The sequence below is a fragment of the Apteryx mantelli genome, chromosome Z, assembly GCF_036417845.1.
Source record: "Apteryx mantelli isolate bAptMan1 chromosome Z, bAptMan1.hap1, whole genome shotgun sequence".
NCBI lineage: Eukaryota > Metazoa > Chordata > Aves > Apterygiformes > Apterygidae > Apteryx > Apteryx mantelli.
In genome coordinates, this window is record NC_090020.1 from 73,273,438 (window position 1) to 73,290,475 (window position 17,038).

General features: G+C 36.9%; 1 protein-coding gene across 4 annotated transcripts in view; it reads right to left on the reverse strand.

Annotated features, from left to right (window-relative positions):
- The window catches only part of NIPBL (NIPBL cohesin loading factor), a 155,269-nt gene that overhangs the window by 44,122 nt on the left and 94,109 nt on the right, over positions 1-17,038 (reverse strand). For 3 of the 4 annotated variants that reach the window (XM_067316541.1, XM_067316542.1, XM_067316544.1), the window contains one exon: positions 10,386-11,984. The exons of the other annotated variant lie outside the window; for it this stretch is intronic. In XM_067316541.1, the coding sequence (XP_067172642.1) occupies positions 10,386-11,984 (1,599 nt within the window). The remainder of the gene's footprint in view (positions 1-10,385; positions 11,985-17,038) is intronic. 4 annotated transcript variants of the gene reach the window in all.

The window sequence follows — 17,038 nt, forward strand, 5'->3', positions numbered from 1 at the left end:
TATTCTATTTCAATCTGGGAAGCTTTTCAAAGTGTTTTGTCCTGTATAGTAGGAAAACTTCTACAAATATCTAGCGGATGTAACTTTTCTCCTCTTCATGTATGGCTTAAGAAAAAATAGCAAGGCACAGACCTGATTCAAAAGGTTCAGAGTCACTTTCTGTTCATAACTTGATGTGTTGTTTCAAGTTTGAAGAACAGCCTTTAACTTTAGCTAATACTTATGCAAAACCTAATCACTGAAGGGATACAAAATCACACTGCTTTGAATTTGCAAGGTAAATAAACCTCCCTGCTTTGGGTAGATGCATCCATTACCAGAAAGCCTTCAAAACAGGTTGAACAGGAAAAAAAAAAAAAAAAAAGTAGCATCATTATTGACTTTTATTCGATTCATTCAATATGAACAGTACAGCTATTCTGATACAACAATCGGCATGTTCAGATTATTTTCACCTGGCTTGATATGACAACTTCAGACAAGTAGGTATGGAAAGGGGGATATGTTTACTGACGCTTAAGTCAGATTTCCAGGATCAAAGAGGTGGTTCCTGCCATGAAATCAAAAACAACTCTAATAAACTTTATTCTTTAGTCAGTAATGATTTGTCTTTACTTTTTCAAAAGCAGGAAAAACAGTTTACATTTTGGTGCAATTTCCTATGAATTAACCAGCCATCAGGTTTCAAGAACACCTGGAAGCCTAAACTCTGAATTGACACTTCCATAGCTGTAAGAGTCAGTCACTACCGTGGAGGTGATCACTAAGGCAGGTATCAGCCTGTTTATATATGGTTCCTTCAAGACACTTGCGACATCAAAATGACCTGTGTGCACATGCACCTGTAGTGGCAAAGGAACATCTGAACAAGCTCTTGAAGAAAAAAAACACCCCTGAAGTTCATTTTGAAACCAGCTAGGTTTATGTTCATCAAGTGCTTTGCACAAGCTAACTGCCATGAATTTTCTTTTCCATTTCTGTGTGCTAATACTTTGTAATTAGGAAAACTATAGTTAATGAAATTTTATAATTGTAATCTCTATATATACCTTGTTATTTTAAAATGAAAAGCTTTCTAAATGCGAAGACATTATATGAAATAGCACACAAGGGTCTAAGAGGGAACAATGCTACTTGTTTTGTGGAGGAGACATGAAACTTGACTTTCCATATGTTGGTATTCAGAAATTTAAAAATTTAGCCACTCTTCACATTCTGGAACTTCTACGCTACTGAATTGTCACACATCTTGACATTAAAAATAAATACTTACAGATTACAGCTTAATTTTGCCCTCCTCTCGCTCCTTTTTAGCCACAGAAGCCATTACCTGTATCACTGTTACTCCACAAAGGTCACGCTCACTCTCCTTTGCTGTCCTCTCTGAGCATTAACAGTGAGGATGTCCCACTGGTTTTAATAAGAACTGAGGCTTTAGGTTTACCTCCCGTATCTATCACCAACTTACTGTCTAACTTTCTCAAGTCACTTTGGGTTACTACTATAATTACACTGATAAGATCTCCTATGTAGACATATATGCAGGAATGAAAAGTTTTTTCCTAGCTTATCTCAAACAACCTTCAAACTTTCTGTACTAAATCAAATAAAATACACTCTTATTCTTTAACGAGTGCCTTCTTTCTTGTTGGATAGTTATGTCATTGTAACTGCAACAGGATAGATTCACAGCTTAAGTCTATCACAATTACTCAGGCAGGTAGGTTTCTCTTTTAGATGGAGAACTGAAAGGCAGAAGAGAGGATAAAAGTACTTCCCCACTTTACAAAAATGTTTGGAAAATAAACATCCTTTTAAAATTGTTAAGTACTATTACAGTATAGCACTCAGGCACTACATGGAGAAGGGCCACAAGACTACCTGTGACTGATGACAGCTTACCTGCGAAAGCTGAAGACTTTCAAACATCCCTCACTGTGCAAATCTAAGATATCCTTTCCAAGATATTCTCCCTTAAAAAGTTTCAGTATCGTATAGCTGGGACCTTCACTGTGTCCCTGTCTTGCACCCACAGGTTCAGTACCCACAGTAGTAGTGTTTCCTTTATATAGCACACTGAGTTCACCCTTGCTTGGGTGATCAAGTCCCTTGCCCACCAGTTTCATACTCCTCCAAGAAAGTCTGTGCCCTGGACAGTTTCAAGGATGGATGGGGAAATGCCAGGAAAAGGCAGTGATTTTTCCCAAAGAGGAATTCAAGGCACAGTGAATGTACATCTGCTCATAACACAGAAGTCCCACTTTTATCTCAATGCCATGTCATCAGCTGAGAAACACCCAGTCAGAATTAATACAGACCAAAATCAAATCTGACAAGTAGTCCATCTGCGTCAGTGGCTTTCCTCTTTCCTCCCCCATTCTCTGCCTTAAGAGTTTGTAGAAGGGTAGACAGATATATCCTATAAACAGGATGTAAGCCCTTTCTCAAGCTCCTTATCCTCACCTTATCACCATGCACATGAAGAGGTAATTCCTGAGCTCAATTCACACACACTCACACACATGCACACACACCAGAAAGTGTGGGAGGCTCAGATCCCTTCAACCACCACCACCCAAGTGACTGGGTGCACAGGATTCTGCATTGCAAGGGATTTGGAAAGAGGGAGAAAAGTAGTGTCAGAGAGAAGTATGTCCTATATGATTCCACAGATCCTGCTCACATATGGGCAAAGAGAGGGTCTTGAACACATCTTTGAAAATGAATCATTTTTCCCCACCCATCCCGATACTGGCACAAAAGGAAGGTTCCCAGATTCTGGCTCAAAGGAGGAGAGGTTCAGATTCCCTGTTTATATTCTAGTCCTTGGCTCTGGCCTTGAGAAACGGGACCCAGCCAGGATGGTGGGTCAGAGAAAAAAGAATATGGACACAGCAACTGAATAATTGCATGTCATAGTAGAGCTCATCATTGCCCATGGCTAAGTAGCACAGATTCAAAAGATTTTACAGTAGTTCAAAATATTCTTAGAAATCAAGACCATAATTTGACTGAGGGAGGAGGTTTCCATAGAGCGCCCTGAAGGATCCAGGCAGGGAGCAGGGAACATACCCAGCACACACTCTCTGAGGACTGCCAAGGAGCAGTAGAACTTGCAATGCACGGATATCAATAACTACCTCGCTATGCAACTGCTGCAGCAACCATATCCACAAGTTATTTTATTCCTTATTGCTGTTCTCTGACTTCTCATCTTTACAAATCTATAAAAGGAGGCTGAAGCAGTCTAGTTTTGAAAGATACTTTAAGAATAACATAGCAGTATTCAGAGTGAAATGGAGAAAGACTGGCGATTGAAATAAATGTAGTGCTATATGAAGAACCTCAATTTTATGAATCAGCGTGTCAGGGATTGTTTTTGTAAAAGGGATTTCACTATCACTGCTTTGGAACAAATACATTAAAATTTAAGCCAACTCCCTTTTCTTGTATTAAAAAGTTAGGATGTTTTGCACAGATGCAGGAATATAGCATATAATTTTTATCACTATTAATGCTTGGAAACTGAAATTAATGTGATTGATGCATTTTCCCAGCCATGTATCCTGACTAATTCGAAAATTGAGCCACGAGGCCTCGCCTAAGAAGAAAGACTTTCATTAAATAAAATCAAATCACACCTCAATTGAGTCATTTCATAATTATTCTGCTCATACTAGAAAAACTCCTATATAGGCAACATAATACAAGCAAGATCTTTGAAGACAACAAGCAAAACAAATGCAGTGATTTAAATCTGATTTCTGACTTCAAGGTACATCAGGAAGTTCTGCTTTTACCTTGCACTATCGTGGAAAAATTCTTGGCCTTTAGCATTCAAAATATTATCAGAGGAAGCTACTCCATTGTTTGCTTCTTCTAAGTAACTCAATTATATTAAACCCCCCCCCAAAAAAAAGAAAAAGAAAAAAGAAAGATTGCTGATGTTTTAACTTCTACCATGAAATATATGAAAGTTGCTCATAAGATATTTATCAGTGAATATATTTAAGGAACCTTTATCTGATGAAACAACAATTCAGCAATTTGAAAAACAAATAGCTCTCTGCCCTTTCTATTATATTCGTTGATATTGGTTCCACTGGGCAAGAATTAAGTTCAAAGTTTCAAGTCAATAGTTTAAATTTTCTGAGATGAAAACAGCCACCTAGAACAGGTGAAAACTTTGAGCAACAGAAAAGTTAATTTACCAGGAGTGAATATTTGAATTTTGTCAAATTTACCCTTTGTTTAGAAGAAAATTCAAACCAAAGCTTTTGTTGATGTATCCTTGCACATAAGGTAAGAAATAACATCTGTATTTAGATGCTTAGACACGTGAACAAGTTTGCATTGCATATTTAATGTTAGATAAATTACTGGCCCACATTTTTATATGTTGCAATGCATTGTTGCATAACTTATTTATGCAAAATAATTTTGACGGAGCTTTTCCCAGAAACAAAGAGGAACTTGATCAAGCATCAAAGCCCATGAACCAAACACAGTTTCAGACTTCAACAAAAAGGCTGACTGCTCTGACAAATTAGGTTATTAATTTCTATCACTTCCAGTTGCCATAGTTATTTTTCAAAAGTAAACTAATTAAACACAACACTCCTAAATCTCCAAACAGAAAAAGTATCATATTTCAGATGAACCAAAGTACAATGAAACTAAGAAGTTCAGTCAAGTTTATTGCTACTGTTAAGAACCAGATGTGCAACACATAAGGTTTGCTCTTGTTACCCAGAGAAGACTTGAGAACAACCATGGGAACAAGCAGCACCACGATATTCACCAGAATGGCAAAGACAAGAGGAGGAGATAACTTAGGCAGCCTCCAGGCAAAGCAGCACAGAAACTTCTGCTGTTAAACAGACCAGTACAAGAAAGGACTCCAGTGTGCAACTGCTGAATGCCTACCAGCTCTTAACAAAAGATGCTTATCCAACATCTACTTCTGAAAAACTAACACCAAAAGCCCCCAGACAGTACAATGCCAACATGCATCCAAACATACTTTTTGGGATAGGAAACACCATGCCTAAAACATCCCTGTAAGTAGAAATGATTCATTCTGGTGTAAAACATGCTTAAGAACTGAGATCTTTCTAGACTACTGGATTTAACAGACTATAAATAATTAGTTTTTAGCTTTTGACTAAATGATGCCTACAATATTTTTCGAACTGTGATCATGTTCAACGCAATCCAAAAAAGGAGAGGAAAAAAACAAAACAGGATGGATAAGTGGACAAAGTATATATTAAAATGGATTCTCTGTAAACCCAACATATCTTTAAATACTTCTAATGCCTCCAGGGACAGACCGCTCCTCTTCTAGTCTAGTTAAGCTCCACAGAGGTAGTCACTAATATCCCAGAAAAAGGAACAACAGGAAGATTGTAGAATTCGTATAAAAGTAATATGCTTTTTTTCAAAAATTCCAGCTAAATTTAGATTAAGAGAAGCTCCAAATACTGCTCTTCAGCTGAGAAGAATCATGATAAAATCTCCCTGCTGTAAACAGTGGAATTTGTCCTTTGCTTCTCTGAAATGGGGTTTAATTTACAAGAGAACTTCAGAAAAAATTATGACCCATTTGATGCACCTAGCAGCGTGTGCACATGCAAGATGATTAGTGGGTTATTACTCTTCCTTCCCACATGCAAATACAGCTTCTACCAGAAACTCCAAAAAAGCGATTCCAAATTCCAAGTTGACGTAATTATGGACTTTACCAAAGCACAATCAGGAGTAAGCCAGCTGAAATGCAATCTTCTTTTCCAAAGAAAGTACATTTTTACTCCAGTTATTTCCTTGCAGAACAACTGCTGGTTCTGCTGATTTCAGAGTATAACCATACATGTGTTTCAGCACCAGAAGTTGTTATTTTCAAGGGTTTTAAATAAATCTGGGTGAACTTCAAAGTTTTACTGATGAGTTAATATCCATAAACTATTTTCCTCAAGAGTTTGCCAATTTTATCTTTACAGAAGTCCTACACACAAAGGACTTAAACATTTGTTTAGAAGTCATACTTCCTTTACGTCCACGGTCTTTAGCTCTACCAGCAGTATTGGTGAGTAGCTCTGCTGTGCTGCCCAGGAGAGTGGGAAGAGGCACAAGTGGGCTTGCTGAGCCACCAGGACGTGGATACGGCTTTGCGTGTCCTGGAAGATCCCCCTTCTTGCCATTCTTAGAAGCCAAGCGCCTAATTGATTACTCTGCTCCACAAGCAAGGCTGCTTCCAGCAGTGCTAGAATTCAAGCGTGGAGCAACATGTTGTGCAAATGCCATGGAACTTTATATCGCTTTAACCTACCACTGACTACCCGCTTCGGTATTATATGTTCTGAAAAATTCATTTGGAATTTAAAAAGAAACACACAAGCATAAAACACAGCAAATCTAGAAGCACTGCATTAACTCTACAATATTAAAGACTAGTAGGAGTAAGTTGCAGCAGAATCTTTAGTTGCTCCCATAAAAATATGTGTAAAGAGCAGCTTTGTAAAAATGGAGTATCTTTATTCAAATTTTAGAACATAGCAGGAGAGAACAGAGTGTAGTTAGGAAGACTTCTAGGGAGCAACAAAAACCTGTTTTAAGTTCTATAATGTACAGATAATTAAATCCTATAATGACAATCTACACTATGAAGGAGTAGCACTGGGCATTAGATTCTTCAGTGAATTTTTTTAAACAAAACAAAGTCTTTATAGATGATATTTGAAGACCCAAAAGGTACTTCTACACAAGTCTTAAAAAACATTCACTCAATTGCTCTAGAACTGAAACTTGCATTACATATAGGGAGCTTTGAAAAGCCAATCCTGCAAACACATATAAAGCAGCTCAGACATCTCCTTACACAGGCAGACAATTACACTTTCTGTCATGTTCACAACAAGCAACCGAAACCGGCAGCAGTTCTCATTTCAAGGTAGCTGATCAGTATAGCCATAAGAAGTAGCAGAGGAGGTATTCACCGAAGCTCTGAAAAGGAAATATAGCAAATATGACCTCCCCACTGCAGGCAGAAACATGAAGAATGGAAAAGTTCCAGGGAGCTCCCACAACATAAATTTCCATTAAAACCAGGATAAGGCATTTACAGATGTTAAAAATCAGAATAAGAGTGTTACAATTCATTCTGACATGGGAAAACAGGCCACAAAATTTCACCACATGACCACTTAAAAAAAATGCCGTGAAAAGAATTGCTGTAACTTTCCTCTGAGCTACAGCGCATCTTTCAGAAAAATGCTCAAGGACGAGAAGAGAGAGAAAAACGTTGCTTCTTCCCTGGAAACGTCAGAGGGACTGCGGGGATGATTCAGTCTAAACAGTCACATACTAGCTGAAAATTTGTACGAAAGCAAAATCTTCCTGAAATCTAGGTTGTAGATTTTAATACTGCAGGTTTACCTTAGTAACTTCTTCCTTCCGTCTGCCTCTATAATACTACAGTCGGTGGCTATCCTCCTAGTCATATAATATCTTAACAAATTTTCAAACTTGACTATAAAATTTGATAAAAATGTTGTTTTGTCTTTTTACAGTATCATGCAAGGCTTATCCACATGCACAGTAAAGGTATGATTTTCAAACTTAATTTTATTAAAATGATATTAAAAGTAATATAGACTTTCAGTTTACAAAGCATTTATTTTAGCTTAAAACAAGTTGATTTTGTAAGTGTACATAAAGCAGCATAAGTCCCTCCCAATAGAATGACTATCTAAATGGTGTTTTGAACTAGCTGAACTAACCCTATTTTAAACTGTATTTAAGCTAAAACACACATTTGGTGATGCATGTAATAAGGCTAGTAGAAGGCATTTCCTTCAGGGATGGAGGGATGAGAAAGGAAAAACAAAGGACAAGGAATACAAGGAGATAAAGAAGGAAAGAAAAAAGCAAAATATACTAAGCTACATGGAACAAAAGGGATGGGAGAAGTGGAATGGGGATACTAAAAGCAACACTAGAAAAAATTTGCTACTATCTATTAAGAAATATAGCATGAAACAAATAAGGAATGTTTATGAAAATTACATTTCCTAGTCTGTTAAAATTTTTCTAACTAAAGGAGTAGAACAGCGAACAACATATTCCTCTCAATTGGAGGGAGGATGGTTTTGTAGGAATGACATGGATATTTTCTATACCAGTTAGTCAGTTGTTGTCAAACAGACTTTGGCTTATGCACAGACATCTATATGAGTTAGGAACCTTTTAAAAACACTTTAGTTCACCTAACTATATAGTATAATATATCCTAGGAAGTAGTAAGTAATTTATCAGGAAACTAGACAAGAAATGTAAATTTAGAAATACACATGAAAAATACAAAGATCATGACAATTTCTCCAAAATCTGCCTGGCTGAACACCCAAAACTTGATTTGTAAGTGAAATCTAGTTACATTATTCTCTCCACAAAACCTATTTCTAATAACATTATAAGAATCTTACTCAGGATACAATAGCAAAGAGACTGATACTACATTTAAAACATCTTTTTTTCCTGAAAAATATATCCCAAGATACAGCGGAAGAAACATGTATAACTTTTGCAGACACAAAATACACAAAAACATTGCAGAAAAATTATAAACCTGAGTTTAAAATGAACGCATTGCTCGTGTGACGCAGCTACTAGTCATGCCCATTACAGAAGTCATTAAAACCATTAGACATTATTAAAACTATATAAATAACCACATACAAAACAAACGACAGAAAAAATGTACTTCAAAAACATTTCAGAAAGTATACTTGCACTGTACACAGCTCAAAGGGAGCTAGAACCTCTAAAAATTTTCTGCACATAGAACTGGGTGAATTCAAAGTCTCTCTTTTGGAGATTAGTGTTGAACCCCATAAGAAAGCTTGCAGTATTCTCTGTCACGAACATAAAGGTTTCATTTGAAATCTTCAAACTTAAGATGATGACACCTTTGATACCACCTATGTCTAAGTCTAGATCCCATTATTGTTAGAAATGGAAATCTTGCCTTTTCTGAGCCTCAGAAAAAGAGAAGGAAAATGTTCATATTTTCAGGATAAATAGAAAATATTTAACAGGGAGGCTGATACTTTACAAAAAGTAACATTCATATTGAACTGCTAAATCTTTAAGAGTCCAAGAGTCAATCACAATCTGGTTAGTAGACAGAACAGATGTATCACAATAAATTTCTTATACAGACATCACTTCTGCACATATATGTGCACATAAATGTGTTTATACATTCACAAAGATGATTCCTACATCAATCCTTATCAAATGCCCTTGTAAGAAAACATTTTAATCTCAAATTCATAAGCAATGAGGTATACCTGCAACCATGCATTCAAAAATAATCCTGTATAAAGCTGAAATCCTCTCCTTTGCCACTTGACCTGTCTATTTTGAGACGTACCAACTCTACAAACGTACTACGTAAGAAATTTAAATGCATAGCTCTCTAGACTCTAAAACTAAAAAATAAGGTAACCCTGACTGCTAAGTAACCTGACTTTCACAATGTGAAATGATCTACTTCAGTTTGAAACCAAAAAAGACAAAATTACAGTACCAAGAAGAAAAGTAATCATTAAAAGTGTTAAATTCAGCAGAACAGACAATCAGATATTAAACCTACCAACTGTACTGAATAATATACTATCCACATCATGAATTTATACTGGACCTTACAAACAATGTCTGAATTCTCCTAAAGACTCGATTCTAAAATGGAAACAGAGTCAACCAGTAAACACAGAGTGCTTTGGTAAGTTTGTTGTCACACAGCCTGAAGCGTGGTGGCTCCCCAACAGTGTCATATTTATAGTGTAAGAGAGGCAGATGGGATTTTGCCACAGTGTTCTTATTGCATCATGTCAAAACATCCCTTTGAAAACCACATTTCATCTCTGATTAAAAATATGAAAGAGTCTTAGTGCTGGTCTACATAGTATTTTCCACCACTCAAAGTACACTGATTTAGTTAAAGTAGTACCAATACCTTATACAGACACACTTAGACCAGTTTAAATCATACACATACCAGTTATGTTTAATAAGGTAAATTACCAGATTAAACTAATGTGGTTGAAGTACAGTTTAAAACCATTTAAGTGTTCCTATATTAGGTACTATCACTGGAGTAAATAAATCATTTCATTTATACTGGAGCAAGATTTCCAACACTGACAAGCTCTTAGATGACAACGAGAGCAGTTTCAGTTTGATTCCCCAAAATCACCATGTAAGCAAGCATATAAATTAACTATCATATGTTTGAGCTGAATTATTGACCACTACAATAGTAAGTCTAAAGGAACAAAAGGAGTGTGCAAGATTTAATGTAATTAACATTAAAATAATCTTACCTTTATTAGATTTGGATGACTTGTTCTTGTTAGGTTTAAAACAAGAGCTCCTTGATTTATCTTCTCTATCCTTAATAAATTTCTGCACATCATCCAAAGATAGCTTCTGAAGAACAACTACAGGCTTAGCTCCTTTATTTAGATCTTCAACTAGCCCAATCTTTTCTACTTTGTCCTTCTGTTCACCTTTAATTTCAGTTTTCCTTGACTCCTGAGTGACATTGCCATCTTTATCACGCTTGATTTTTGGAATGACAAAATGTTTCAATGCACCAGATCTTGCCCCCAACAAATAACTGGGAAACTCTGCTTTATTATCAGCATGTGCTTTATTACCATCTACTTTACTCTTATTACCATCTGTCCTTCGTTCATCCTTGCTGTTGGGTGATTTAAAACCAGTTTTATCAGGTCTTGATTTACTAGAATCTCCTTTACTTTCCTGTTTTATACGAGGGCTGTCAGGTCTTGATTTCTGATCCCCAGAAGAAAACCTTGATTCACCAGACTCATGTCTATGTTTCCTTTCTAATTTCTCAGTTTTTGAACCATCAGATTTAATACCATGCTTAGAATCGTGTTCGCTTTTGTTTGAGGATCTCAAATATTCAGGTCTTCTAATCTTGGATAGGTCTCCTCTATATCTCTCTGACTCCCCCCTGTCCTCGGACCTTTGTTTAAGGCTATCATGGTCACGCCTTGGAGTATCAGAAACTGAACGCCCATCTGGTCTTTGTTTTCCTGGATCGGATCTACTTTCAGATTTTATCCTTGAAGGATCAGATTTCACATCTGGTTTATGCCTAGATATTTCAATTTTCTTCTCTGACGATGGTTTACTGGAGTCCCTCCTATTATCATGTCTATGTTTTGGCGTTTCGGGCCTGCCTTCATTCTTCTGTTTTGGTGTTTCAGGCCTGCCATCATTCTTCTGTTTTGGCGTTTCAGGCCTGCCTTCATTCTTCTGTTTTGGCGTTTCAGGCCTGCCTTCATTCTTCTGTTTTGGCGTTTCGGGCCTCTGCCTTATTTCCTGTTTGCCATTATTTTGTTTTCCCTCATTTTGTTTCATCTCCATTTGTCTGCTCTCGTTTTGTTTTGATTCTGTCTGTCTGTTCTCATTTTGTTTCACCTCCATTTGTCTGCTTTCATGCTTGCTTTCATGTTTAGCTTCTACCTGTTTGTTTTCACTGTGTTTACTTTCCAACCGTCTGCTCTCATTTTGTTGAAATTCCATTTGTCTGTTTTCATTTTGCTGAATATCTGTCTTCTGGCCCTCAAAGTCAGACTTTTTCCTAAGGATCTCAGGATGGTTTTCAGGTTTAAGTTTAAGAACTCCACCAGTGTCTTCTTGGGGAACACATACAAACCCATCATTATACTGCTTAATTTCTTCAGGTTTTTTGATGGTGTCCAAATCCTGAGTTACTGTTGCCTGAGAGTCCGCTCTTCCTGCTTGCTGAAGATCAATACTAACCATCAACGCAGGCCTTGCCCCATTTCCGGCAGAACCTGTCTCCTGAGAAGCTGGCCTATTTCCTCCAGTAGCACCCCCAGCCTCCTGTGGTTTGTTTTCTTGTTTTCGCTTCTTTAAAGGCTTATCTGCAAATTAAAAGAGAAAAACCACAAATGATATATATAGGAAACACGTCCAAGCAAAAATGTCCATTCCCCTCCACCCCCACTAATTATTCCCCCTCAGCATATATGTGCACACACAACAAAACTCACTGAATTGAAAAATAATAATATAACTTCTCTAGCTAATACTTTTTATTGTATTCATGGATTGTTGTTCATTATCGGTCTACAACAGGTGCCAATTAATCATAAAAAAAAAAAAGCTTGAAACGCATGAAATCAAAGTCCCTGTATGATTCCCAAGAGAACCATCTAATAAAGCAGCTGCAATATATAACAACGACAACAACAACAACAAAATCAGTTTAAGGTTGAAGCAAAAGTCTGCAACGACAAAGTCGAGGTGCTCCTTCATAACGGCTTTTTGATTAATACTATTATAAAAGTTTCTCCTCTGCAGATTCAGCCTGCTTCATTATACATGAGATAAGCAAGGATCTGCAATGATTAAAACAAAGGTTTTCCCCACTTGCTTCGGTGCATTAGTTGGACTTGCATATTGTAGCAAGGGAACACATGAACAATGAATGAAATGATTAAGACTCCAACACTCTATGCTTCTCTTTGAAGCAAAGCTGTATACCAAGAGTTGGAGTTTCTACTATAACACATATATGCTAGGTGGGGGGCCGTTACACACTTACAAACTTGATAATTTCCCTTTACAACCATAACACTTTTAATGGATGAAATAAAAACTTTAGCGATAATTTTATGTAGTGTCAAGCGCTTGATTCTGCAATAATCCTTTCAATTCGCGCTAAAAAATAATCAAGAGTAGAATACAGAAAAATCGTAAGTGAGCCAACCACACACCATGTAATTTGGTAGAATTGATAGAATTGAGAAGCACATGAAAATACAAAAAAGAACCTTTATTATTCATTTAAACTACAATCTATTTATACTACCAACATGGTACTTGAACTAAAATTCATTTCTGTCCCTAAAACTAGAGTCTTACCTGCACTAATATTCTCATTTGTCAACTAACATTTTGTAATTTGGTAAAATACCCACGCACTTTCTCTGTAATCAGGGGATATGATTTTAAGTCTAAGGAATGACTGAACATAGGTTGGAAATTCTGTTGTAGATCTGTTGTCAAATATAAACATAAATTTACGTCTAGACCTCAAATGTGCTGTAAGAAAAATAACATATTTTGTGCCTGGATTTGTGGTCTAGATGCAATTTGCCAGCTCCCTTTTTGTGAGCGGAGGAAGACTGAAGAGGATGGAAACAAGGGAAGAGGGAAATAAACAAACCATAAGGAAAAAAAACCTCACAAATTGTAAAGCAGAATTATAATCTCTAGTTTCTTCTATATTGGTAGAAGATTCTTATTCCGAAGAATGAAAACTTTGAAGGATCATCTCCAAAGTTAACATTAGAACACAGTAACAAGTAGTAACATGGTCAACTCCAGTAACATGAACAGGCTTTCTCCATCGTTTTCCTTCTCATATCTATTTGCATACCTCTCACTTCCTAGAACTCCAACATAATATACAACATTTATGGCTGTGGAACACAGTAAAGACAGGTATAATAAGCTCCATGCAAAAAATGGCCAACTGCAAACAAGGATCTTTGCAAAGGAAAACAGAACCTGTGGGAGAGCCAGTCAACTCATACTTTATGATAGACATATGAAGCAAAATAAATTTACCACATAGCAGGTGTAACTTTTTAGCATGGAGATTTTTGCTTTTCCTGTATAACAGCAACTGCTGGATATGAATGCTTTTATAAATTTACTTCCCTATACTACTGATTTTAAAAAATCAATTTTTTTGAAACCTTCATGCAGTGAAAAAAAGCTCTTCTCCCTTTGACTAAGAGTGCTTGGGCCTCACTGAGCTTCATGGCAGGTCTTAGGAATGGTCATGAAGTAGAAGCTTCCAGACTGACTGGTTTCAAATTTGATTTTTTTTTTAATTTTTTTTTACATATATGTTAATACACATTCATACACACGCATCCCTACCTTATTTCTTAATCAAAACTCTATAAATTTTGAAAAACAAATTGAGAAACCTATTTTCTTAGGAAAAAGTCATTCGGCTTTTTCATTTTAACCCAGAAACATCAGCCACACTAGAAAAGTCCCTTTTAGCTCTGATGGTGGATCTAACAGTAGCCTTTAAGACATTACTGTTACCAGTTATCTGCCTTATTCTTTCACCCAGAGTTATCACCTGTAGCAGAAGGGAACATGCACCCACACTTCCATAAGGGCAGTTCACTGTCTAGTGCATCAGCCTAATGCAACAGAGAAGATGGTTTGCATTAACCTACCAGACTGAACAAGTCCGCTAAGAGCCATGCAAATGTTTCCTTCTGCTACCCCTACTACGGGAGCAAGGCAGATGGCCAGGAGCTGTGATGCCTTAAACTGCTGTAGCTAGATCAACCAAAACTCACCTTACAGAGCCCTCATGCTGAGGGCTCCAAGATTAAACAACCAAAACAAGTCAGGTAGGACCAGTTTTCTCTCTTGAACTTCCATAACTGACCGGGCTCAAAATGCTGTGCATCTTCATCATCCAAAATGTCAACTTGTAAGTTCTTTGAGAACATATAAATAATCACATCACGACTTATTCCCTCTAAGTACACAGAAGATCTTCTGATGCAATTTCTTCATTTTTCTTGACTACTGAATAGTGATGTTTTAGTAAGTTATTATAACCACAACCTTGTTGACAACTTCTCTGAGAAGAAAGGGATGCCTTCAAAGTTTTCTTTTCCTAAATGGCTAGCTGATTGTAGAAAGAAGAGGTACAGATTATTCACAGATTTCTTCACATTTCCAGTGCATCCTGATGGTTATCCTTAGGACTAGACTTGACAATTACTATTTTGCTGCTATGAGATTTCTGGAACTAGGACAAAAATGCTGGCCCAAATATATGCAAATGCCAGATTGAACTAGGGCATAAAAGGTAGAATGAGTACATCATACCACTATCTTCACTGAGCATAATGAAAGAACTCCACTGAATGAACACAGTATCCTTTTGGGTTGCAGTGATAGTTGCAAAAATATGAATTGTGATAAACCTGTAAAGCTTAAAGGGCTTTATGAAATCTTGGACTCATGACTACATGAGAATAATCAAAGGAGTATCGGAGAGCTCAGAAGAGACAAGTAACCTCAGAAAACAGACGTTTTAATGTCTTCTCTTTTACAATCAAATATACAAGTTTGCATAAATCTGCCTTGTTGAGGCATGAGTCTCAAGACCCCTGAATAGGCAAGCTTAGGAACTTCAAATATCCATTCAAATAAAATATCTTTCACAGAATCGGTATCCAAGCTTTTTCCACTTCATTCCATAGATAGTATAATTTCTTTTTATCATCAGGATCTAGGACTTTGCCAAAATATCAGACTAATGTTTTCCTTTCAAGTCCTGCAGACCTAGGTTCACACCTTGCCACATTTCTGAATGGGGAGGCTCACAAGCTCACAAGACTGATGAACTGTGATCAGGAGGTTTTTGCTTCATTCTTTACTAACTTTATAACTGCTTTTGTAATGAATGGAAGAGGAAGGCACAGAAGAGCTTTCTGACTATGTTAGAGACTGGGTATCCAAGTTCCTTGTTTCCAGATTCTTTTCTTTTAAGAAACATTATTCACTTTTTTTCCACTCTAAGAATATGGTTATATCCAAAATGATCCCTTGAATGAATTTATGACAGTTCAGAATACAGTTTCATCGATGTTTTCTCCTATGCATGCATCCTTTTGGCTTGGCAGATCCACATGGATGTTCTCTTTACATGGCAGCACACTGATGAAAAGGCAGCAACTCTGTACTCGAGGCAAGAGCATAGGCTACCTTACTCTAAAAAATAGTAGAGATGTGTCAAATTAAACAGGTCACAGTGGTGGTGCTTTCTACAAGAAAGAAAACATTACAGGAACCACAAGTTTCATACGGAAAAAAGGGTTAGCTGAATTTCCAATCAATTATGCCTCCCTTGTTCTGTTATGAACAGTAGTCCAGGAGACAGGGGTAGCCTTCACCTTTGGAAATATCTGTGTGTCAAAACGATGAGTACTTTCATATTTAGAAATTAACTACTGAGGAATCTCTGAGCAAAAACACATTGCACTTGGAATAACCACAGATACCTTCAAATATATTTCTATTGGAACTGCAAGTCAACCATGTGATTTGAAGAACATCAGTCTTGAAAACAGATATACTTGGAAGCTGAGCAAGGGTTAAGAACAGAAGCTGCATGAGGGGAGCCAGATTAAAGAAATGTCTCCTTTCTTCCATTTAACATGAACATCTTGCACAAAGCAGCAGCCAGAAGACCATTAGTGCTGAAGTCTCTGATGCTATTGCATTCTTGCAAATCTGATGATTGTCTTAAGTCCCACCCTGAATTCTTTCAACGCATGAGTACAATAGGATGATAGCCTAAAAACTTCTAGAACTGCATGCCGTACCAAACGGAAATGGGCCTTTTGTACATACTCTAGAGAAGAAACGCTTGCACATGGTTCCTGAGCTTTGTTTTAGAAGAATTGTAAGTACTTCAACATTCTGCTCTATTAACACATTTTGGCAGGCTCTAAAATCCAGAGATTTCTGAATGATCTTGAAGACACAGGAGAGAAATCATCATTTCCCCGTTTACACCTTGTAAGGGATTCATTTGGAGACTTCAAATCCAAGCTGGTTAAGTGCATACTCCTCTTCAGAACCACAAAGGAGATTGATCCTCTGACAATGAATTCTGGATGAACCAGTTTGATGAATCCAGTACAAACTTTTTTTTTTTTTTTTTTTTTAAGTATCAATATTAGCAGGGCCTTGCACTTAAGAGCCTTGCTGTTCTTCAGAGATTCCTGGGATATACTTTTACTTATTTGAAATACCACTTATTTGCATTATTTAAATCAACAGTGAATAAATTTATACCAAGTATACTGTCCTGAACAGTTATTGTCAAGCTTATTGTCAAACCTTCCATTTTTGAACAACATCAAGG